This window comes from Nanorana parkeri, unplaced genomic scaffold, assembly GCF_000935625.1.
Source record: "Nanorana parkeri isolate BGI_ZX_2015 unplaced genomic scaffold, ASM93562v1 scaffold276, whole genome shotgun sequence".
Classification (NCBI taxonomy): domain Eukaryota; kingdom Metazoa; phylum Chordata; class Amphibia; order Anura; family Dicroglossidae; genus Nanorana; species Nanorana parkeri.
In genome coordinates, this window is record NW_017306544.1 from 1,423,496 (window position 1) to 1,450,729 (window position 27,234).

Consider the following 27,234-nt stretch of genomic DNA (forward strand, 5'->3'; position numbering starts at 1 on the left):
CAATACAATATACACTTATAATGATAATACAAATCACAGATTAGCTGTTTGCTATAAAACAGTTGATGTCTAAATCCACATGTAGCTTAACATTTATCGAAGTTCCTATGTGGTATATCCATCTTATTTTCAGCTTTGAGATTTCTCTGGTTTTATGCATCCTCTTAAGCTGCATTTTAGTCTACCAATCCCTATAAACTTCAAACCAGAGGGGTCCATATTATACAGTGTTAAAGAAGTGTAGGGAAATATAATGGGGTTGATTTACTGAAGGCAAATATGCTGTTTACTTTGCAAGGGAAATCGCACTTTGCAGGGAAAGTTTCCCCTTAGTTTAATAAATGAGGCAAAGCTTTGCTGACTTCCATCACCAATCATTTGCATGCAAAATACTGTTTTTTTTTAATTTCCCTTGCACATGATTTGGTATTTTTTTTCGAACTGGAATTTTTACACAGTCACCAAGCTAAAGTAAACTCTCCCTGCAATGTGCAAATTCTCTACAAAGTGACCAGCCTATTTACCTTTAGTAAATCAACACCTATGTGTCTTAAAGCCCTTACAGGTATTATTGACAAGTTTCCATACACAGACATGCAAAGCCCATGTGGTCTGCAGTAAGGCTGACCACGTGGGCTCTGCATGTCTGTGTATAGAAACATTCTAATAGGTAAACTGCATGCACAGTGAGGCAAGATACAAATGTACACATATTTTACCCAGTTTAAATTATAAAAGCTTAATTATCTTTTTTTTAATTATCCTTATTCAACCTACAGTTGCTACTCCGTTTGCAGGGGTAGAAACCTTCCCTGTCAAACAAGGGATTGGTTTACACACCATATTTGGAGCCTGTATGTTTCTAATAGGATGTGCCTTCCTTTATAACACAGGGGGTAATATGGTTTATTTTACTCAGAACTGTGTCCTTCTTTAACCAGTTGACATCCGCGGTGTTAAACCCCCTTCCCATCCAGGCCATTTTTTAGTATTCAGCGCTGCGGTACTTTGACTGACATTTATTCCGTCATGCAGCGCTGACTATGTCTATTGAGCTTATATTGCAGTGAGAAACCAGTTATAAAGGCCAAATCAAATTTAAATTGAGACTTTGTTTTAACCTCCATAACTTTTAATAGTTCTGGCTTATTTAATCCAGCCACATAACTCATCTCCTTCTCCATGGTTGCTCCTTTGCAACCTTTTTCAGGGAATCTATCCTTCAGAAGTTTAGACGGTGTTACATCCAGTGACATAGTCCACTTGTCTGAACTGCCTTAGTTGCATAAATTGTCCACTGGGTATATTATCAACCCATAAGCACTGATGACCACTGTAGTTATTATGATCTGTTTATTGGGAATATGTGCCAGTGTGTTATTTATTTCATCTAAATTGGATGGGTATATATAAGCAGGTTACTAAGGACTAATGTCAAAGATAAATCTAATAGTTGGTGTCATTTAAAGTTCCCATAAATATTTCTAATCTGGTTCTATTTCCAGTTCAAATAAAAAACATATCACCTATGAACTTTGCAAAAATGCATCCGGCTTTTGCCCCACTTTTGAAGTTACAGAATGAAGAAGAAGTTACCCACTTTTGATTTAATAGTGTCAGTGGATCTCTGGATTTGATGTGCTTTTACATTGCAACATTATGTAGGTTTGCAATAGTTTTTTATTGTATATATTGCATGAGCGCTGATTCATCTTTATTTTCATAAACAACACAATAAAATTCCACACCCAACACACAAATACACTTATACCCACAGATACACACACACTCCTTTGGATTTAGCTATCTGGTCCTGAGCAGAATGAGATTTCAGTTATGCTCCACCCAGGGAAATTTTCAGTGTTCCTTTTATGACCACACATCTTTATTAGTATCGAAACAGACCGCACTATCCAGAGAATTCCAATACTTCAGACTTTATTGAAATTCACAGCAAATCCAGTGTAACAGTGGATAAATGTGTATGAAACAGCAAATACCAGAACCGTGGCTTGCAGTGCTGGTATTTGCTGTTTTTTTTACACCTTATAATAAAGTCTGAAGTATTGGAATTCTCTGGATAGTGCAGTCTGTTTGTATACTACTACATTCCAAGCCGGAGACACACCTATTAGACCAGCACCTGGGGAGTCCTGATGGCGGCTAAGGAATTGGAGCAGTGAGATTTCCTTTGGCTCTACACACATCTTTATTGCCACATACATTTTCAGTATGTGATTCAAAATAAAAAGCATAGTCAAGATAGATAAACAGAAACTATATGTTGCTAATTTCTTGTCTACTAGTAGTTAGTCATATTTAAATAGATTTGTTCTGTAATGTTGAAGACATTTTGCCACTTATCCAACCAACTTCCTCAGCTACTTGGACAGGTGGTTAAAGATAATGAGCATTGCAGAATAAGTCAAGCTTAAAATGTATCTAAACCCAAACCCCCAAAAATGTATATATGTCAGCTTACCTTAAATGTGATGGTTGCATTAGTTTTTTTAGGCTTTTTTTCATATGGTTATCTGGCGGGCAACACAGGTGCTTATGTCCATGTTTCTAGTTCTGGTCAGATAATGAAAGTTGGAATTTTATTGGTGGCAGCAGTCAGTCATCCTTCCATATACTCTATATGCATATTGTCCACATTTACATGGAGAAAGGTAGCACAATCAAATATCAGTAAATAATGTTTTTTTTTTCCTTATGGATTACTAAATGGATTACATTTTAGAAACCCATGTGTATATATCTGTATATAGCATATTTATAATGTATGGGTTATCTAGATACATGGAATATAAAAGTTTGTTGAAAGGAATAACTGAAATTTCCCCTATAGAAAAGTTGGGCGGAGCTAGCTGTCATTGCTAGCTCCGCACAATCGTTTTCTATTTTTTTCTCCTTTTCTAACTATTTTTCTGTTCTGCTCGGTCCCACAGCTTAGTGAATAGATCCCTTGGTGTTTTTTACCTTAATGCATTATTTGCTTTAACCCCCTCCTCCCACACTTACCTGTGGCCACTTGTCTCTTCCGTTGGGACCAGGAAATTACTCGTCATTTCTAAAACTTTCTGGTCCTAGTGGCAGGTACAGAGGGCAGAGGAGCCATAGGCTCCTTCTGCTGTCAGTCAAATTGTGACTGTGAGAGCAAAGAAAAAATAAAAGGGAATTAAAGTACCTTTTGGAAATCCTAATTATATTAAAAAAAATTATGGTTTAAAATTACTTTAATTCCTGAGTTTATGTCACTTTAAGAAGATGATCCTGCTCTGTGCTTCAGAATCATCTTGCGAGATTTGGAGTTCTCAGCTTTCACCAAGAGCTCATCAGCTAGATAGTGCCATCAAGAACGATACTACAGAAGCCAGTTAAATATGAGTATATACTCTGTTTACTCAGACAGGTGTTTTATTCAAGTGTAATGCAACATTTTAGCAAGGCCGAGGAAGCCACACTAAATAAGCAGATCGGCTTGAATCGCAAGGTCCGCTCTAAATCATGATCCTGCTTGTTGCCCACACCAGCTAGATCTCATTCACTTTAAACAGCCATTCCAGCCAAATGCAGATTTTAAAAAAACCTTACCCTAGTGTGATATGTAAACTGGTCTGGTGCACCTTTATATTGAAACATCACATAATCCTACATTACACAAAGGAAACAGCAAATGTTTGGTACTATAAAATATTAATGGTCTTAGAAATGCAGTCATTAACATGATTTTGAAATATAAGAGAAAAACATGAAAATGTGGTTGCACATGTAGATTTACATATACTTAAAATGACCAAATAGATGGATTACTAAAAGACATATTCCCTACATTGCAATATTAATTTAGAAGTAATACTCTTACAACTCAAGAGAATTCTCTGAGACTAATGAGAACAGAGAGATAAAACTAGAGCCCTCCAGGCTTATTTTATTGTCTGAGGGTGGCTGGGCCTTTACTCCTGAATGGTAACTTGAATTGATAATTAAAATATGAGACATATGCATTATTTTATTCCAAATTAAAAGGAAACCTTTAAATTAAATCCTAGAACAACTGTAAACACAATGTAGCTTAAGGAAATATGTTATAAGGAGAAATGCCTCTGACCTCTTCCAACCAGACGTGGAACAAATATGTAGCTCTGTATTAAAACTGCAACAGGCAGACAACTTAATACAAAGATGAAATAGATGTTTTACTTGCCAAAGGATTTGTATTCCTGTCTATTAGTCCTGAGAATTACACACCACCCTTTATAATAGAAGTCACCAGCCCTCGATGATATGTGCAAGCAGTAAAGCACTTTTTACTCAATTGTCACATGCATCAAACAGCCAACGTTTCGGCGCGACTCAGGGTCCCTTCTTCTGGGCGACATATCATCTAGTGCTGGTGACTTCTATTATGGACTGTATCTAACACGGCGCCATCCATGTTGTCACTTCAAGCACCAACCTCTCATCCAAGGTCTGCACGCTGTATGGAGTGCAGGTGATTTTATATTATCGATTACACATCACCCTCACACAGATTAGTCTAGATGATGGCACAATTTACAGTTAAAGAATGCAGCCTTCTGACTGGACAGTGAAAGAGCAGCAGCAGACTGATGAGGCCATCCTTCTGCTCACTCTGAGCTTTCCTACTATCAGCGTGTGTCTTGCAGACACATTTGCCTTCAGCATACCTTATTGGCTCCCAGTCCTGCCCACCCCCTGCCTAGTCTGAATGGTGGAGATACGGGACCTCAAGAATCTGATATCAAGTCAAGTTCATTTAGTTACAATAGTTGGTTTCCTTGCTCGTGATTGGGTATATTTACAAAATGAATTTTCACCACATTCAACAAACTCAGGGAACATTCCATTGCAAAGTGAACAGTCTATTTGCCTGTAGTAAATCAACCCCAATGTCCTGCTTCTGTAGACTATGGACAACATGCAGCCAGTAAACACCAAGGGGGTATTTATTAAAACTGGAGCATACAAAATTTGGAGCACTTGCCTATGGCAACCAATCATCTTCTCTCTTCAGTTTGTTAAGATAAGCTTTGAAAATGAAAAGTGGATGCTGATTGGTTGCCGTGCACAGCTGCTCCAGATCTTGTCTGCTCCAGTTTTGCTAAATTCCCTTCAAAGTACTTTGATGCAAAACTGAATTCACACTATCCATTTTCTATGAGCACTGAAGTAGCTCTGATGTAGTTTTCAGGTAGTACTGCAACTAAAGGTAAATAAATAAATAACAGCAAGTATACAAAGCCTTATGTATATATGTGACCCTTCTCTAGACTTGAGTCCCCCATTATCTTTCATTTTTGTATCACATGTTGATTTTAGGACCTGAATATTTTGGTCACTGCCGTGTATTATCTGTGTGCAAAGTGCCACTTAAAAAGTGTTATACTGTCAGCAATACAATACATTTAGGGCCTATTTGCACCTATGCATTGCGGCAATGTACCATGCATTACTGCAATGTATGTGAACACACCTACCACATTACAGTTTGTTACAGTACCATCAATTTTGAATAGCACTCCAAAGCCCTGATACAGTAGATGGTAATGCGCCCACACTGCAGCGCACCACAACACACATGCCATTGTGGTGTTCAATTAAAGAAAGACCCATGACGAATTCAAGCTGCTTTGCAGAATGTTGGCAGTTCATTCAAAGTGAATGGTCATTTTTAATGCAATGCATAACACCATGCTGTAGGCATGTACAGTAATGCATACCAATGCATTTCTAAAGTGTGAATCAATGCAGTACTTATTTATAAATTATTCCTGTTAAAGCAATTGTAGCACTTTTCAAAGTGTCCTTAAGGTAAACTCAAACAAAACAAACCCTGCACATTTAACAAGTGAATATGTCAGCCTCCAGGTACTATAACTACTTACAAATCAAGGATGTACTAGCTACTCCTAACATTAGTAGCTGAGCCCACAGTGTATACCCAGGATGTCTTAAGCTTTCCACTATGCTATGAGCACATGTATTTCTATTCGTCCAGTTTTGTAATGCAAGCTCCACTGATATAAACATAGCCAGGTCACTAAAATACCCTCAGCCTGCTTTATTTTTAATGGATATCTACACACCAATATCATTCTATTCATTCTGCTCTCGCCTTCTGCCAGTAAGCTTGCATATTTAGACTGACAAGATTATGTAATCCCCTAGAGTCTGTTTGGCTCACATTGTTGCTTTTCCAAGCTAAGTCAGGCTGTGCAGTAAATTACAAGAAACTAAAATAAAAACACACTCATGTAGTTATGTTAGCTGAATTTACATTATATTTAATAATTTTATAAGGAACACATAGGTGTATGAAAGGGTGGCCTTTTATACCAAATAAGCTGTTACTAACACTGAATGCTCTTTTGAAACTTTCACCACTTTAAACCTTTCCACAACACCTCATTTTAATGGGTATGCATCTGCATGATAAGTTTATTTATTGAATAGATTAAATCATAAGGAAAATGTTTTAAATTGTTATACCTGATCTCATTTTGCTGTTAGCGACCTCTACACCAGTCTAAAATTGTTTGTAGTCTGAAGACTCCTTAATTGGAAGCTTTATGACTTGTGTTATCTTTTGTAATGGCATTAGAGAGTCATATTGATTTTAGAAAATGCATCTTATTTGATGGAAAATGACTTGAACTATGACCTAGCCAAGTAAAAATGTCTATGAATAGACTTTTAATTGACTTATGGTTCCTTGCTGGTAAACTGACTGCTAGCTTTGTTAGAATCTCTTAAAAAATATTTATGAATACAGTTAGAAACACCATCCTTTAAAGTTATATCTCCATTACATAAGGAATGACACGTATCATATGACCAATATCAATGGTTTTAATATTCTTTTATCCGTCATTCTTATCTAGTCATTCTTTTTCTTTTATGGGCAATAATGTTTTAAATATGTTTGGGTTAACATGCTTTAAATATTTTTATTTTATTTAAAGCAGAACTCTGGGCAAATCAAAATGTAACCCTTGCAGTGGGGCTACAAGAGTTAAGTGCTCGTTTTGTCTAGGGAGCTTAAAAAACAAAATTATACCCACCCAAAGCATGCTCCCTGCTGGCTCTTACACTACTCCCTGCAGCCTGTCTCCTTCTCCACTCCAGCGATGATATGTTCTTCAGCATACACACATTATATACACCGTATGTATCACTCATAGGACCCTATACCGTTGGAGAAGAAGGGGGAGTGAGGCTAAAGGGACCAGTCTATTCCAGCTGGAATCAAGGTTCAGGTGAGTATAACTATTTTTTTTTTTTATTTTAGCCCCCTAGATAATATGAGCGCTTAACCCTTGCAGTGCATGGGTAGCCCCATTGCAAGGCATGCAATTTGATTTGCATGGAGTTCTGCTTTAAAATAAGTTACCTTTACTATAGCATTAGGAAGAAACAGGTATATCTGCAAATACCTGTTCTGATCATAATCATGTTCTTCTTCAAATAACTGGATGTTTAAAACACAGGATCAAATCACTTCACACTCAAGGTAGTCAGACCATTTTCACTTCACTACTTCTAATTTCATGTTTCATTTAGAAAATCAGGTCACATAAATATTAGGTTTCCCAAAAAAGCTTTATCTCATCTCACCCTGATTTAAACGGATACACAAACTAGACTTAGAGAGGACTGTTTGAAATGAGAAAACAGACCACAATAAAGTTAAGCCAGTTTTAAAAGAATTTACAAAACTTTTATTAACATAGAAAACATTAAAATATCCACTCATAAAAACAAGTCATAATTGTTGGCAGAGGATTATCTAAGTCTTGAAGGAGCAAGCTATAAAAAACCCATATGGTATCAACCACTGGATGTTATAGAGTGATTTCACCAATATTCAATATTTCCACCTTCAATGCGTTTCACGTCATCGCTTCATCAGGAAGGTGAGTGTAGTAATCTATGATTCACAAATACCAGATTGGTAATACACCATATTCACATATGGATATCACAATAACATATCTGTACCCATAATCACTTACTTGTAGGTATTGTATTACAATCCACGTGTTTAGGAAATAATCCTCTATTAAAAACCCAGCAAGAGATACTGCCACTTCAACAAACAACCCTCAGGCATAGGGAGAGAGTAGATAACCGGAGAAGTACACCTCCAATATCTAAAAGGTACACATTCACGTCAGTATAGAGTTGTAATCATATAGTATGATAACTTATTTTAACAATAAATTAGATTGAGCTGAAGCTCACCTTAACAAGACAGGAAACTAGTGTTCTCATTCCCCCGTATAACTTGAACAGCACTGCAAACAACACAATGTTGCCATCACTTTTAAAATTAATAGCAAAAATGAAGTTAAACAGCTCCAAATTGTGTGGGAAGATGGTAGACCACTAACCTGACAGATTGATATGATATGGGTTTTGTATAAATAGATGCAACTAACTAGTCTTGCTTCTCAAGACTTTGATAATCCTGTGCCAACAATTATGACTTGTTTTTACGAGTGTTCATGAATATTTTAATGTTTTCTATGTTAATAAAAGTTTTGTAAATTCTTTTAAAACTGGCTCAACTTTATTGTGGTCTGTTTTCTTAACTCAAAAAGCCCCATCTAATTATGTTTTGTGTATCCCTGGATGACTTAGTGAGACTAGTTAATACAATATTTAAAGTATATGTAAACCTAATCACTGAAATCTCATATAAGCCTTAACATGTTTTACAATTTGCAGCTTGAAATTAAATACATGGTGACCCTTACATGAAGGTCCTTGTTCAGGCACTTACTGTTGTACAATGGAAAAGCTCTGTTCCTGTTTCCCAGTTGTGCTCCTGCATTGTCACCTTCTCAATAGGGCTTGCAATGGAGACTACAAGTGGCTATTTCAAAACCTATTACATGCGTTTGGTCCACTGTTGTCACCATCAGGTAGCCTGTCTTGAAAAATGCCATGCAAACACCGAGGGACTGTATGCCTGTAGATAGGAAGTGGCTGCAAATAAGATGCAAGAGAAAAGCAGCAGTTAGATGCAGAAAAGGAGAAAAAAAAAGATTGAAAATAAGAAGGCCATTGTTTAAGATTTACATTCATTTTCTCTACCATATATGCTGTAGAACAGCCTTTCTCAACCAAGATTCTTTGAAACCTTAGAGTTCCTCCAATGGTGCTAGGGGTTCCTTAAGCAATAAACAATTTCTCTCTAACAGCAGCCATTGACATGAATTAACTGGTTAATGTCTGGAAGGGTGGCATTCATCTTCCTATTCAACAATGTAAGTTTTTTTTTTACCCCACTAACATTTATTTATTACAAGTATTTATATAGCGCTGCAGCGCTTTACATAGTTTCACATTCACATCAGTCCCTGACCTCAAGGAGCTTACAATCTAACGTTTCTATCTCACATGCACACAGGGCCAATTTACCTTACAGCATGTCATTGGAGTGTGGGAGGAAACCAAAAGAATAACATTCTGATTGAAAACTTTTTTTAAGGGGTGTTCTGTGTTAAAAAGCCTGAAAAAGGGCTACCTTAGAAGCTTAGAAGACTTATTTGTTAGGAGATGAAATATCCTGTAAATCAACTGATAACTTTGATAGTTGGTACATGGCCTATTAATTGCATTTATTTGGGTAGATTTTGTCACCATGTACATGTGCGGTGTAAATTTTGATACAAATAATAGCTTCTCATAATAACTACTGGGATTGGGTTTACAATGCCCTTTGGGTGCTGAAATCAAGAGTGTAAGTGTATATGATAGGCTCTATAACAAAGAAAATGCTGACCTGAAGTTCTATTCTTCATGCTTAAAGGATATTTAAATCCTCCCGGAAGACGGAAGCTGGCATCGGCCGCAGAACACAGTGCGGCTCGAGGGACAAGGTAAATAAATGCTATGCAGCTTTCCCGAGTGTAGCTCGGGGTTACCGCTTATGGTATGGAAAAGTAACCCCGAGCTACACTCGGGAATACCGCCAGGGAGGTTAATGTCACTTTAACCACATGAAGACTAGGGTGTTAAAACCCTTCTTGTCGAGGCCATTTTTCAGTATTCAGCGCTCAGGTACTGTCACTGATGTTTATTCAGTTATGCAATGTCATACTGAAATTAATTTAATATATTTTTTGGGGGTTAGATAGAGCTGTCTTTTGGTGGTATTTAATCACTGCTGTTTTTTGTTACTATATAAAGAATATTAATTTATATAACATTTTCATAAAATTTTGAACCAAAACTGTTTTCCCTACATTATGTTATGAAATATTTATTACTACCCAATTTTTTGGTAAAATATAAAAGACGGGGTCATGTTGGGTAAATAGACACCAAGCGTGTCAAGCCTTAAAATTCTGTGCGCCCACAAAATCACAAAAAACTACCATATCCAAAATTGGCCATGTGTGATAGCATATAGGTCCTCTTTATGGAGACATCAGGGGTCTATCAGACACCTAATGTCACCTATGAAACCAAGAAAGCTGGTGAAGCAGAGATCTGCTTCACCAGCTTCTCCTCCTACAGCACTACAGCAGCCAGAGAAATGACAGGCTGAAAGCCAAAGTGCTGAAGGCGGGATCAACCGGTGGAATGTGCTGATCTCGCCGCTGATCCAGCCACAGAGACCCGCAGTGCAGGTCCTGGGCCCTCATGGAGGACAGTGGAGCCTGGGATAGCTGGTGGCAGAGGGAGGGGGCTCTATAGCTGCCCAAATGCTTGTATGTAGCTTCATTTTGTCAAACTTTCCCACTCCCCATTGCACACAGGGATGGCTGGATGAATAAATATGCAGGAGGACCATGCTGAATTTCCCTGGCTGCTGAAATCTAGCACAGGCACAATTTGCTGTGATTGTTGTTGATCCCCAGAATATGGTAATAAAATGGTAGTATGGTCTTGTACATTGGTTTGTGCTTTTGATTGATGTAGGAAGCTTGGAATTAAAGTAATGCCTTTATTGGATAACTTAAATGATTAAAGATGCAAACTTTTTGCTAGATGCCTTCTTCATATACAAATCATATAAACCAAAAAAAGGGCATAACTTAAACTTCAAAGCCAGCACCTAACCAGCACCTAAGGTGTACTGTGGCTGTGAGAGTGGAGCCAAGTTTCACCTATGAATGGTTCAGTATATCTTTATTCCGCTTGACAGATTGCAGCAGCCAGTGTTTTTAGCTGTTGAATTATGTTTTTCTGTTCTGAAGTGTCTTTTCTTTAATTTATTTTATTTACATAACTATTTGCACTAGTGTCCCCAGCATGAGCCTGTTATTGGCCTGCTACTAGACTATATTCTCCTACATTTTGCATTCTTTACAAAAATGCCCAAAAGAGTGGTTCTAGAATTTTATGCCATTGTGAATTTTTCCATTTGCTCGTACGTTTGAAAAACCATGTTACTGTACCCATTAAAATTATTATCCTCAAATGCTTTTAAATGTGTCTCATATTTTATCAATCCACTGGATGCCAGCATATTCATTTATATAATCAGTGCGGTCTCTGAGAAGTCAGGGAAAGATTTTGCTATAAAGTTGAACCGCAAATAGATTTGTGAATGTTAAATATTGAATCATTTAACTACATTGTAAAAGGGAATACATGTTTATCAACTTTTATAAAGTACATCATTTTAGTGGAATTCATCAAATTTAAAAATGGTTTCAGCATTTTGTAAAGAGCAAGCAGAATCAGGGATATTTTACATTTGTTTCAGGCTACAGTTACTTAGATTTTACATTAATTACATAGATGGGTTCATTCAATAAACAAAATAAAAACCAAAGACAGAAGAAGAGAGTGTGGTAACCCTAAGGCAGCCATTTAGAATTAATTTGTTTTGAATTCAGTTGTTATGTGTGCTAAAATTGAATGTAGCATATTGCTTCCTGTACTGTGTTTTTAATTGAAACATACAATATGTATTTTCTTCTTTTAAATGACTATGGAAAATTCTTCTTATATGACTGGTGAACTGTAAATCAGTAAACAATTGTAGAGATGGAATGCAATTACATATGTGGAGGATAAACTGTTCTCAAGTCAGTGAACTAAAAGTGGGACTTTACCCCCTTTCACTAACATCACATCAGCATTCAGCTCTGCATGCTGATATGAAATCATCTTACATTCCTTAGTTAAACAAATATAATTTGCTTTTATTTTACAATTATTATTTTTACACTTCCTGGTCATCTTAATCATTAGTGATGTAGCCCGTGCCTATGAGATGCATCCTGGGAATGTGTAATGCTGGGAAATCTCATTTGTAAGCTGCAAAATCTCACAAGATCTCAGGGAAAAGCAATTTTTCCCCTGATTTGATGTGCATGGTCACATGTTATAGACACAGTTACGAGCAGAGTTCAAGGAGAACTATGAGGTGAGTGGTTTTCACTCAGGCTCATAGTTCCAGCCGACCTGTGACAATAAAACTGTCACAGGTCGGCTCAGTAGATCGGGAAGTGAGCGAACACATACCGGTGTTCACTCACTTCTCGATCATGTCACGGCAGAGAGCCGTGACAGGGGAGGGACTGTATTCCCCCCTCCCTGCTCCAATCCTCCAGCGCTGACTGTTGGAACGGACAGGGGAGGGGGTGGGTACAACTGGCTCTGCCTATAGATAGGCAGAGCCAGCTGTCACTCACGCAGCTAGGCCGATCGAGACATAATTGTCAGGATCCATTTCAGCTGCAGCGTCTCAGTATACCGTGAGCCGTAGCTTGCGGTATACTGAGCTTAGGGTGACGGGAGGACGCTAGTTTGTGTCCTACTGTTACCCTTTGGAGAACTATGGGGAAAAGCCCTCACCCCATAGTTCTCCTTTCAAGGAAGTAAAGGGAGATGGATTAATGACCATTAGAAGAATGGGGAAGAAAAGAAAAATAAGGTATGCATAGAATAGAAAGCCGGCAATTATCTATAGGTATGAGTTTGTAGATTATCATTACTAAATATTTCTAAAGGTAGCTTTGTTGTCATTTTAAAGATAAGGATGAATTCCTCTTGATGGATTAGGTATATACAATATTTGAATTTCATGTATGTGCACACAGGTCAAAATGTACAATATATATGCATTCAATTCATAGAACTGTGCTGTAATAACTTGTACAGTTTATATTAGAGCTAATGCATATGAAGGTGTAAGAGCATCTTTAGAGATGTATGTTGATGCCATGCATAAATCTTTCACTTCTTAGGTGAGTGAATATTGCCATGTACACACAGACTATTAAAAGTACAATGGATCTTTAAACAGAGTATCTACAGTTGTTATGCAGATATTCCTAGAGAGTAGGGATGGGTGAAACTGAGAGTCTGTATTTCCACAGCACTTCTGCAAAACTAGATTTCAGCTAAATGTCCTGGAGTTAATGGGGAAGGAGAAATAAAGGTATTTTTTAGAGAACAATTGATCGTAAACGGGTCTTGAGGGTTTAGAATAAATATTTTCTTTCAAAGAAAAAAATAGACAACAGAAAAAAGTAAGCAAAAAAACTAAAATATCCTACATTTCACCACCCCCCCAGAAAAAAAAATGTATTATTACTATTATTATTATATTAGGTTGCATTGTAGTGAGTGAGTTTTTGGAAATTGTACTGTACCCTGAAATAAAGTTTCTCTTTTTTAATTCTTTAAAACCTGCTTGGGGTTCTATATTTCTCTGTAATTCTGTAAGCGGTTTTCGAAATAAAATGTCAAGAGCATTCACTTGAAGTTGATCAACAAGACTTTCTGTGGCCCTTCTGGCATATGCCATAGCCATGCCAATGCTGGTAGACCCAGGGCAAGGTGCAGGCACAGAAGAGAAGAACTTCGGGAACGGGTCTTCAGGCAGTCTGTGGATATGGCAGGCTGAGTCGTAACAGGCGGACAGCAAGGTACCAAAGCGGAACGCAAGAAGAAAGTCAGCAACAAGCCGAGGTCAGCAATGTGCGGTCAGTGCAGTGCAAGACATTAGGCAGAAGTGATGGCCAGAAGCAAGCCGGGGTATCAGGAACATGGAAAAGCAGTGGGAGGTCAAGACAAGCCAGATCAGTAACAGGTAAGCTGTTGAAAATGCAGCAACTCAGGAACACGGGTGTAGCTGACAATCATTCGACACAGGAGGACTGGACGTTGCAGATAAATAGCCTAAAGGTGCCAGAGTTCGAGCTACACATTGGCGCTTGCACGTGTGCATGTGGTGATGCACACTAACATGCTCATGTCCATGCAAAGACGCACAACCTGGCAAAGCTCTATGGGCTAAACCAGGCACATGCACAGACCTCTGAGCCCGAACTCTGGTTTTGGCTTCCGGACACTATGGTAGCTAATTTATGAAGCCAAGATATCATCATCAGTGGACTGTATTAAAACTATCATCTGTATATGTTAAAGGTTTTAGTCTCTGTACATTCAGTTGTTGTTTATCCAGTGAAGACTCCCTTTAGATAAATGACATAGCATGCTGGAAGATATTTTTTATTTAATGTCTGCAATGACAGGAACTGCAAAAAGACATTATGACAGCTTCTTCACTGAAATAACGGGAGTGTGCTTTCTACTGATGAAATAAAGTTCTGCAGACTTTCCATGGAATATAAATGATTGTGGATTGACATGCCCGGTCTCTTTGGTTGTTGTCACTACACAATAATGGGCACATCGTTACGGCAGTTAGATATTAATTTGGTTCAGGTCCTTCTGGCAGGAGAGGTGTTACTGATTTGAAATGTTAAGGATTGCTCACTCAGATAAAATGAAGTGATTGTTCCGTTGAGTTTACAGCATCATTGTAGATTTTAATTTTACATTCATTCTCAGTATGATATGACTAGCTAAGACATCTGACCAGATGGTACACCACTCCATTAAAAGATGTGCATCATTAATTCTATGCATAAATCAAAAAATAGAAATGTTCTAGTAGGAAATAAGCAAAATAGAATAATACAAGAGCATTCTCTTAAAGAAGAGAACTGTCTATAAAAGGAAATTCCAATTAATAGAATTAATGGGGGAAAATTAACATGTTTGAACCTCTGCACCATTGTTTGTTTGTAATGTAGTTGATATGGCATGCTTTTAAATACATTAAGAAAGTTATTTAGCTCTGCCAGTGCCTTACTGATCATGCTGTCTTTCTATTGTAAACAACATGGGGAGTCGAGTTCTGTTTCTGTTGATCTGTGGCATATGTTTTGCTTAGTTGGTGGTCCTATAATACATGATCCAAACAGCAGAAACTTGCAGGCATGTTCTCTGGTGGTGGTAGGGGTTTAATTAGAGTAACATCTAAAATTGACAATGTATGCAATAGGAATTAAACCTACCGTGACAGATCTTGTCAATGGGATCTGCATACCAGAGTCATGCTGTTCTGTTTTTTTTGTGTTTTTTTTGCATCTGTTGACCTGCTTAAAGGGCTACCCCACCTAAAGCTGGTATTGTAATGTTTTGTAGCTGCTAGAGAGTTCAAAACACCTGATGGTTTCTTATGCTTTGCAGGAATTCTATTAGTGAGAATTCTATGCTTGAGTCATGTCTTCTGCCCAGTTGTTGTGGTCTGCAAATGTGAGCAGATTTTGCTCACCCTTTTGCATGCTGAGGGAGCAGCTGGAACACACAGGGGCTGATTTATAGATGAATAGGACATTCCTATGCTAGGACACTCCTATGCTGCTCAGCTCCATCTAGTGGCAGGAATGCCAAGCAAACTGCATATGGCTGGGCGAATGCCACTGGGGGCTGATTTATAAATTCTTCCGCCCAGCCATATGCTGGGTGAATGCCATTCACACAACCTTTCTGCCACTAGATGGAGCCAAGAATGGACATTCCATGCCATGTGAGCAGCATTCACGCAGCACAAGATTTATAAATCGGCCCCCCAAAGTTGAAAGGGAACACTGAGAACTTCCAGGTGGACAGGAGCAGGGTTGTGAATTATGGCAAGGATATCTTGCTGTTGAAGAGTCAAACATACATAGAAATAGGCAAACTAGATGTCCCCCATTTGCAGGGACAGTCTCCAATTTCAGGAGGCTTTTCCTGGAACAAATTGTCCCTAGATGTGTCCTTATTTAATGAAATAAAGTCCTCTGCCTGTTACGTTAATTGCTAACTCGTTAGAGTGCCAGCACTTCCACTAAAGGCAGTGAGCGGACACTAGAGAAGAGCAAAGAACTGGGAGGAGTTGTGAACTGTGCTGTCTCCTCCTCCTGCCACAGCCTAGACCCTAGGCCGGGCTCACTGCAGCCTGGCACCACTATCCTAGCGTCACCAAAGCAGCTCTACAGCTATCCACAGTCACCATCTCCAAAGATACTACATCCAAGTGCCACCCCAAACTAAAATCACTGCTGCTATCCCTGTTCAAATCTCTCTCAACTGCTGTTGCCACCTTTTTTAAAGCAATGGCCATCATGCAATCATGTGCAGGCAAAAATACTGTTTTTTTAAATTATTTTTCCTTGCAAGTGATTGGGTATTATATACAAAGTGAATGTTCACCTTAATTACTAAGCTAATGGAAAATTTATTTGTAAAGTGAAGTGAACAGCCTACAGTAAATCTACCCCAAAGTCCAAAGGATGTGTTGAAATAATCTGGGCTATTCACAAAAGAATGAAGAGTTTGGAGAAGGCAGGAGAAGTGAACAATCTAGGACAAAATAGCTGATTTGGAAAAATTCTCAAATTCAGCTCACTTTCCAGTTCAGCTATGTTGTCCTAGATTGTTCACTGCTACTGCCTTCTACAAACTATTCACCCTTTTGTGAACAGCCCTGAATGTATTAATATAGTCCTGAATGTTTTATTGTATTAATATAAAAATAATTTGCTGCACTGTTTTATTTCAAAGATAAGTGTGGAATAATATATCAATAGCCTAGATTATCTTAGTCAAGCTGCATCTCTAGTAACATTTGGGAACCTTTACCAAATGAACTGCCTTCCCTTATTTGGGTTAGATTTTCTTGTATTACAGGTAATGCTAATGTTGTTGGCTTTCTCTGGATGCATTTATATCTATTTCCAATCTATCATACATCCCTTATTTGTTTCTTATTTTCAGTTGCATGAACGATTGTTAGTCAACAAAGTAGTTAACATGCCTGCTTTGGTGCACAGGGGTCCTAGATACTATACTGCATATTTTGCTTCATTTGCACTATCCACTTGCAGTTTATATATTCTTCCTGCGTTTAGGTTTTCTGCTGGTGCTCCAATTTCTTCCCACAACCCAAAACTCATGCTTTTTAGCTGAATTTTAGGTAACAAAAAACTGATCTTAGTGTGTGTCTCCGGATGTCAATGATAGAGACATGAAACTGTAAACTCTTCCAAGCCCATGGACATACAGGTAAAACTCGAATAATTAGAATATCGTGCAAAGTTCATTTATTTCACTAATGCAACTTAAAAGGTGAAACTAATATATGAGATAGACTCATTACATGCAAAGCAAGATAATTCAAGCCGTGATTTGTCATAATTGTGATGATTATGGCTTACAGCTCATGAAAACCCAAGAACCCCAAATCCACAACCTCAAAAAAGTAGATTATTACATGCAATCAATAAAACAACGATTGCAATCAATAAAACAATATCGGACCTCTGAAAAGTACAAGCATGCATAGGTACTCAGTACTTGGTTTGGGCCCCTTTTGCAGCACTTACTGCAATTACTTTTGCACGATATTCTAATTATTCGAGTTTCACCTGTATAGTAATGACCCACATAAACATTGTGTAAATCAGTGCATAATTGGTTAAAAATACTTTTAATGCTAATAATATTTAAAAAATAAAGTTTTAATTAACTGAAAGTGATATTTTACCTATAGGTGAAATATGGTGAGCTAGGTCAGCACCCAACTTCTTTTACATCTTGGATTTCAAAAGTAAGCATTTCCTGCAATAATCCCAAACTCAGTTGCAGTTCATCTTGGAGTTTCAGATGATCCAGAACACCTTTGTGTGAACCATCTCCTGATGTGTGTGTGCGTGCTTTGAATATCTATCATTTTCATTCATTATGAAGGACTGTTCTTGTCAGACCAACCTACTAACTTTCTTCGAAGCGGTGAGTAGAGATCTGGATAGAGGAAAGCCAGTAGATGTGGTCTTGCAAAAGCTTTTGACATAGTACCACATAAACGCCTAATACACAAGCTTACATCCATGGGTATAGATGAAATGGTGTGTACATGTATAGAGAACTGGCTAAAGGAACGGGTCCAGAGAATATTGATAAATGGTACTTTTTCTAATTGGTCTAAGGTCGAAAGTGGCGTGCCCCAGGGTTCTGTCCTAGGCCCAATACTGTTAAACCTGTTTATTAATGATATTGGGGAAGGTGTAAATAGTCACGTTACTCTGGGTTTGCAGATGATACTAAAATTAGGAAGGTAATAGACACGGGTGTAGACAGTATAACATTACATGAGGACCTGAATAAAATAGAGGAGTGGGCAACTATATGGCAGATGAGGTTTAATGTTGAAAAATGTAAAGTAATGCATTTTGAGGTTAAAAATAGGCAAGTGGAATACACATTAATGGATACTCCACTAAGGAAGTCAGAAATCGAAAAAGATTTGGGGGGTCATAGTCAACCACAAATTGAATAATAGCATGCAATGCCAGGCTGCGACAAACAAAGCTAGCAGAGTACTGTCATGCATTAAAAAGGGAATGTACTGTAAAGAAAAAGCAATCATATTTTCACTTTCTAGATCACTGGTTCGGCCACATCTTGAGTATGCTGTTCAATTTTGGTCACCAATCCACAGAAAGAATGTCATTGACCTAGAGATGGTCCACAGAAGGGCAACAAAACTAATTAAGGGGCTGGAGGACCAAAGCTAAGAGACAAGGTTGCTTAAATTAAATCTGTTCATGCTGGAAGTGAGGAGATTAAGAGGGGGCATGATTTTGTTATACAAAATGTTTAGTGGTGATGGCAACATCAGCAATACACTTTTTACTGTAAGCTCCCTAACAAAGACTAGAGGCCACCACATAAAATTGGTGGAGAAAAGATTTAACCACAAAGGGCGTAGGGGCTTCTTTTCAGTCATAGTGGTTACATTTTGAAACTCTCCGCCACAAGCAGTGGTATCAGCAGAGAATATTGACTTGTTCAAAAATCAATTAGATACTGTCCTCGGAGACCGTAACATACAGGGGTACAAGTACTCTTAAAAACTAAGACCACACAGGAACTCATATAAACACTTGAACTTGATTGACCTGTGCCTTTATTCAACCTCAAATACTATGTAACTATATAACATTTGCACTGAGTAAAAATGAATGTAATTTTAAGTATGCTATGATTGGTGTTCTACAAAAAAGTACAACAACTACACTGAGTGGCCAGATTATTATGACCACCCCATCAGTACTTTGTTGGGCCACCTTTTGCCTTCAATACTGCAGTGATTCTTCTTGGCATTGACTCCACGAGATGTTGAAAGGTGATGCGAGGAATCTGACACCGTGCCTGATGAATAGCACTGTCCAGTTCTGTGAGATTTGATGGTTGTGGAACCAGCTGCCTGATGGCTCTTTCAACTTCGTCCAACAAATGCTCAATTGGATTGTGATCTGGTGATTGTGAGAGCCACCAAAGCATGGTAAAGTCTCCCTCATGTTCTTGAAACCACTCCTGCACAATATGAGCACCGTGGCATGGCGCATTGTCTTGTTGGAAGAAGCCATCTCCATTGGGATACGCCATCAACATATGATAGGATGAACTTGGTCAGCAACGATACTTTGGTATCGTGCTATTCAGACGTTGTTCCACATGAATTACAGGGCCCAAATCATGCCAGGAAAACATGCCCCAAACCATAACACTGCCCCCACCAGCTTGAAGGGTTGTACTCATGCATGTGGGGTGCATGCTTTCATGTTGTTTCCGCAAAATTCTCACTCTGCCATGTGCATGATGCAACTGGAAAGTGATTCATCGGACTACATTACTTTTTTTCAATGCTCGACTGTCCAATCCTTGTGTTCCTGTGCGAATTGGAGACATTTTATCTTGTTAACTGCAGACAGCAAAGGTGTTCAAATAGGCCTTCGACTTCCATATCATTTGAGAGGATCCCTGATTAAGATCTGCAGTAACTTGATGCACTGTTCTCCTTCTGTTGTCTTGTACCAGTCTTGCCACTCTCCGTTCTGCCCTAACATTGACTAGTCACTGACGGCTACAATTCGCACGTTCAGACCCAGATTTTCGTCTGACAGTCCAGTCTTTAAACACTTTAACAACAGCTGCTCTTGAACATTTAACAAATTCTGCTGTTTTGCTGAAACTCGCTCCATGGCTCCGAGCGCCAACAATCATCCCACGTTCAAAGGCTGTTAAATCGCGTTGCTTACCCATATCTTCAGAAAAAAATCACTTCTACTGTCATGGTAAACAACTTGCTTCCCTATTTATAATGGTCTGGCCCTCTAGCAACTTCAGCGCGAAATTATAGCTAATTTGCCTACAAACGTCAGGTGGTCATAATAATCTGACCACTCAGTGTATATATTTACTACTTAATATAGCAAATCGTGTCTTCATAACAAAGACATTGAAACCTGCAGACCAACATTCCCTTGATGCTTTTAAATATAACCCTCACACAGGGGTGTGTTAAAATTACCAACAAAAGTATTTTTTTAATATGTTGAATAAGTGCAAAAAATATATGCCTGTAGATCCTGCCAGACATCTAGTGACCTGATAACTTCCTGTTCTCTCTGCCACTGCTAAGTTTTATTAAATAATATTGCTCCCAGTTCTTATAAAATGTCTCAATCCAGTGTTGTAGAGTACAGGAGAGGATGAGGTGTTTTGTAGTCCTGTTCTGTAGTCCTCTCCTAGGGTGGCAATGCTGCTCCTTTATAGATACAGTGAGGTAAGCGAGTATTGTCAAACTAGCACAGGAAGTGGCAAGATCAATAGATGAAAATAAAGGTATAAAGCCTTGAAAAAAAAGGCAAAGCAGGCATTACATCTACGTTATTGGGTTCAGATACGCTTTAATCACTATAAATGCATCTGGTGTACATTTGGGCTAACAGACATATATGGCTTCAGTAATTGAGAAAGCTTTGTGTAACATCAAAATTAGGACTGATGGTGAAAGTGACATGAGTTCAATTTTACAATTAAATAGAAGTGATTAGTCTTCAATACACATTATATTGCAAACCTGAAAACTGAGCTACGTTATAGAACTGACCTAAATGCACTTAATTAGCTGCACACTACATTGGTTTCTGTTACAGGTCTCTACTTCTGTTTGGTAGCAATGAGAGAAATTGAAAGTTACCATATCATGCATGCAGCATAACTGGTATGTTAATAAAGTAAATTAAATACTTCTTAGTTTTCAGTCAGCTTGCATTGTTTTCAATCATTCGGATGATTCATAGATCTGCATTGTAAGAAGGAATAGTGACACTAAACTATTGTGAAGCACTGCAAGACAGGAGACAAGAGCCTGCATATGTAAAAAGAAAATATGGCTGCCATCATGTAAATACACAATTGCAATCTATAGACAGGAACATGAGTTTTTCAAACCCCCCAGCTCTACGATGTCATTGCTCCTCTTTGCCGTTGGTGCCTTCATCTTCTTCAACCCTTATTCTGGACTTGGAGTCTATGGCCTCTTGATTGGCCATGCCACAATGACCTAGCTCCCATGCATGTGCCCAGGAGATACTTCATCTTGGCACAAGGCTGTGCCAAGCCGATACACTGAGCTGCATATGCTTGGCTAAATGTATACGACCGGTGACAGGCAGGGAGACTCACTTATGCTTAAAATAGAAAAAGTATATCCAGAGACCAAGCCCTTTTAAGTATTAACCAGTTTTAAATAAACGCAGATTATGGCACTCAACGACCTTTAACTGTATATAGTACACTAGAAAAAAGGATGACACTGATCAAAAGAAGATCAGATCAGAGGACAGTTATAAAAGGGGCCGGAGTGTCTGCTGTGATAGAAACATATAAATCTTTATTATACATAATTTATACATAGGTCATCAACATGAACCATCAAAACCATCACCTGAATACCCCTTTTAAAAATGATTGTACAACCACGATTTCACTCGCTTCATGCACACACTATAGGACGAACTGATCAGTTTCAAAGTATGAGCCGGTGGAGCTTTTGATGTCAAGTATTTAACTGACAGGGTTTCTTATGCGCTTAAAGACATTGTTGCAATCATTGCTAGAATAAACACAAAGTAATTTTCTAATTAGACTTGTATTGCTTGTAAAGTTTCTTCAGTGGCTGGTGTGCCTGGTGGAGAGTTTTGAGTAACAGGGTGAAACAATTAGCAATTGTGTTATAAAGGAACCCTTATGTAATCCCGCAAATGGTGGGTTTCACATAGGAGATATTTTTAGTAATCCTTGTTATAAATAGATGCTGTATATCATCTTAGTTAACCACCTGGAGTTATAACACAGTCCCGTAAATCCCACAGAGGTTTTTGAACCTCTTCGTAATTAGAGGCATAAGGTTCACACTAGCAAGTCCTCAGAACTAAGGTGAATGGCGCCACTAGACAAAGGTACTCACTGTTTTGGTCTAGAGCTCTAGATTGTCCACAGAGATTTCACCCCGGGTGGTCTTCAATTTGTATGTTTGTTGAAAGTTGACAAAGGGCTTTCTGCTTTTTCACTTTGGGGTCCCAATACTGCAGTATATCAAGCTGCTTGTTGGTTAATTCCTTTGTGATAGATTGCAGTTAGCGATTTATCAGCTCCTAGCACCGGAGTTTCCCACCCGGCATGCAGGTGTAGTGTCAGTCAATCGTAGAGTATCATTGACGCGTTTCGCCCCGCCTACTTTCCCAGGGCTTCGTCAGAATGTCGACGAACCTCCTGCTGGTTACCTATATGCTGTGATTGCTGTGTTGGACAGCTAGAGATTTCGGTGAGTGCATAGTCACTGGGGGGATGTGCTGGAACTCACGGGGGAAACACCTGCTTTGTGTTTTTAAGACAATTTGATACAGACATTTTTTCACTTTAGCACAGATAAAAGTTTATATACTTGTTTCACGCTTATGGATTGGACCTATTTTGTCTAATGGGCTAATCGAGCACTTAATCACTTTATTGTTTTTTTTATCACTGGATACAATTGTTACACTTTTATTGGATGTGTAGCTTTTGATTACTTTATACATTGTAATATTTATTGTTATTTTATTCACTGCATGCACTTTTCATTAGAGGATGTGTAGCACTATACCATTGTCTTGAAACAAACAACACTGACTTGACAAAAGTGAAGCAAAGAAAGGTCATTCATATGCAAACTTTGTCTCTCCTGCCTGTCCAAGGTTAAACAGGCAGCACTGTGGCTTAGTGGTTAGCACTTCTTTCTTGAAGAAACATTTGAAGTTCTTGCATTTCCGCCCTAATGTCTCTCCCGGTCCCTGGCTGCCAGTATCACAGGTTATGTGGCTGTGATGGGCTGGAGGGTGAAAGGGGGGGTTTACAGGGCAGCATGGCATTGTAAAGTAGGCACAGTGCTGGGAGGAGGCAAAGACTGGATAGCACTGTGGTGCATCAAAGCACTGCCATCTGTAGAGAGGCAGAGACAGGATGCTGCTAATGGGCATCAACACACTGCCAACCTAGGGGAGACAGATACTGAGTGGCACTACTGGGTAAAATTGCATACACTCTAGAGCTATGGGCATGCCCCTCGCTTGGGACTTTTCTCTTCAGAAAATGTGTTGTATTCTTTTCAATAAATACAAGGTGGTCTCTGATTAGATGAGGTGGAAAGGCGAGGCCAATGACCTCAAAATCTACCCTCATTCAGAGCATGCCTTGTATTCATTGAAAGGGATATAACACATGTTCTGAATGGAGGGGGAGCTAGTGACTCCCTGAGAGGAAATTTCTTTAGCACTACCAGAACAGCACAGGCTACTAGGGTGATTTTGAGACTACCAGGCAGCCTTCCGGATGTGGCATATCGATAATTATGGGTAACCAAGCTGGCTCAATGTAAATGTCAAAAATAGACTATTTGTAGAGTTCTGTTTAAAAGAATGCTGAGATTGGCAGGGCACTGATTACTAGAATAAAGGCACATACGGTTAGCTATACTATGGTCTCTAAAGATTTATAGAAAGTATGTTTTCTCACTTGTTAGCAATAAATAGCCAGCAGCTCTTCAAATTAGCCCAATTCTTTTCAAAACGACCATACTTGACAATCCTGCCTGCAGCATGCACATTGGGGCTACATACAATGACTTGTTTTCTAGGCACAGTCACCTCCAATGTGTCCGATGTGAAATAAAGTAAGGATGGGCTGCATGTTCGAGTCGACCATAGGTTCAACTCGAACATTGCATGTTCTAGCATTGAAAATGAAAATAATAACAAACAGGGTTATTCACAAAAGGGTGAAGAATTTGGAGAAGGCAGGAGAAGTGAACAATCTAGGACGACATAGCTGAACCAGAAAGTGAGCTGAAATGGAGAATTTTTCGAAATCAGCTATTCTGGCCTAGATTGTTCACTTCTCCTGCCTGCTCCAAACTCTTCACCCTTTGGTGAAAAACACGGATAGCCTTTTCTATTTTTAAAGCATATGTGCGGCCAGGCTATGGACATTCAAGTATTTCCATATTCTCACCAAGCAGTAATTGAGCTTTTAAACAAGATGACCTCTATAGCTGCTGGTGCAGTGCTGCAATTCATCCTCAAGGTTCACAGCAGAAACACTGAAATCCTTGTCTAATGTAGGGTACATAAGGTATGAATGTTGTCAGTTTCCTTATGAACCAGCCAAAATTCACACAGTGGGTGCTGCTGTTGGCAACCTTCCATCTGCCATCCCTCAATCATCTGATTGAAAATTATTGGCCAAGTGGAGCTGCTAGCTCAGTTTGTGTACTCTGACAGTGGCTGCTGGCTGCAAACAGTGGAGATTTGTCCAGCAATACTAGTAAATGTTGATGGAGGAATCTGTTCTATTTTTTTCATTCTGCCCACTATTTGAATGAAAAGAATAGAAACAAGTGTACCTGCTTAAACCAGCTCAGCACTCCCCTGCTTCTTCTTCTAGCACTAACTCAGCAGTCTTCTAACCTCTTTTGTAAACACAGAGCAGGAGCTCTGGGAGGAATGAGAAGGGTAAGCAGAACTGCTGAAAGATAACTTCACTGTTTCTGACGTAAACTTTGAGTATACTTTGCTCCACAACATTTTCAGCTATACAGGTAAGTGAGGACTTGTTTTAAAAATCATTTATAGGGTTATTCTTAAAAGGGTGAAGGGTTTGGAGAAGGCAGGAGAAGTGAACAATCTGGGACAACATAGCTGAACCGGAAAGTGAGCTGAGTTTAGAGAATTTTTCCAAATCAGCTAAGTTGTTCTAGATTGTTCACTTCTCCTGCCTTCTCCAAACTCTTCTACCTTTTGTGAAAAACCCTGTCAATGTGTTTTGCTAATATGTAAACATTTATATGTCCATAACCAGGAGGCAGGTTAATTTTAATAATCCAGATCAATAATGATATGGTCACTAGCAGTAAACAAGTTTCAAACATCGGTGTAAGATGAATGTACTTTATCTAAATATAGTTTTATGTTGACTATAACCAAAGTAGATCACAGTTTATCTGGTATTATTAAAATGTCTTGTAATTTTGATAAACAGTTAGCATTATTGTTTTCTTTTCTTATTTACAGGTTACACGATAGTGTCTGGAGTATATGCAGCGAACACCCAGAGGGTACAAATGCTGTGACAGGCCAAAGTTCTACAATGGCATACTGTATAACCCCATGCAAAGTATCTTCGTTCCAAAGCGTGGATATATTTGGATAGTAGTCCAAACTGACATTAAAGAGGAGGACAATAATAATGTACAAAGTAAAACAAAGGACCAACGTGATGCCATTTAAAGAGAGCAAGAAATCTGCAACAACCCCTGTAGACTGAATAGTTGCAAAATGGAATACATGAATCCATTTCGAAACATGTTGGACGACTCTGAAATAAAATATGCGTATTACAAGAGACAGTTTGTGTGCAGTATACCAACACCCAATTTAACTGTAATTTAACTACTTTATTTGATCTTTGATATTTTATTCTTTCCAAGAAGCTATTTAGTTCTCTTTCACCATGTCTACAGTTTATGACTTGGAAATGTGACTTTTTACCCTCCTGTTAAGTGAACGCTGAAGAAAATGCAGTTTCTTATATGGTAATTTGCAGTTCTATTATTGTGAAAGTGAATAACAGCGAGTGATTGGCAAAGCAAGCCAGGCCGAACTTATCACATGCCACATATATATTTTAGGTCAGTGCGTTTATATGGTATGGATTTCAGGATGTGCATATTCTTGATACATGTCATGATTTTAAGGAAGAGCGTGTCATACATGTAAAATGTTTTGGCCAATAGCAATATTATCTTTCCATATCAATGTCCTTAAATCCAAAGTGCTAAATATACAGTCTCAGACTATAGCATGGAGGTTTATTATTCTTTTTTATATACAAGTGTAACATGTTTCATTGGTAATGTCATAAACTGGGTCATAGGTTGTGTTTTACAAAAGCAAAGACAATGTGTTTTTTTTTTGCCTTACTGCATTAGTTCAATTACTTAGATGCATATGAAAATGGAAGCAAAATACCTAGAAATTCTACCTATATTATTTAATAGACAAGCATCTTAAATATAGACTCTTAATCAATAGGTAAAACTATGTAAATGACCACTAAATCTAAAACACAAATGTGCACAGACAGTTGCATTATGGGAAAGAGTTATGATAACATTCATCCAAATAAGTTACATAAAAGATGTATTATCATACACAAAATAAGAATACTTGAAAATTATATCAATGGCCGCACAGCATAAGACTTTGAGCATCCTTTGTTTTCATGCACCTGATATGTATTTAGCTGATTCAAACTGAAAGTCCACTTAGGACCCTTTCACACAAGCAGCCAAATCATGTCCGCCTGTCAGTTTTTCAGGCTGACCCAAATGGATGCCCAATGTAAATCTATGGGCAGTCAGATCTAAAAGATGGGTGTCCGTTTACATTCGGTTGCCCCCAGCTCTGGCCAGGTTCACAAAAGAAACAGATTACCCCGGGGGATCGGGGGATATTCTAAAGTAAA

At 38.4% G+C, this 27,234-nt stretch overlaps 1 protein-coding gene across 1 annotated transcript in view; it reads left to right on the top strand.

Annotated features, from left to right (window-relative positions):
• The window catches only part of LOC108787646 (protein FAM19A2-like), a 316,341-nt gene extending 289,652 nt beyond the window's left edge, over positions 1 to 26,689 (top strand). Inside the window, exon 5 of the mRNA XM_018557250.1 lies at positions 25,782 to 26,689. Within this exon, the coding sequence (XP_018412752.1) occupies positions 25,782 to 25,793 (12 nt within the window). The 3' untranslated portion in view covers positions 25,794 to 26,689. The remainder of the gene's footprint in view (positions 1 to 25,781) is intronic.
• The last annotated feature ends 545 nt before the right edge of the window (positions 26,690 to 27,234 follow it).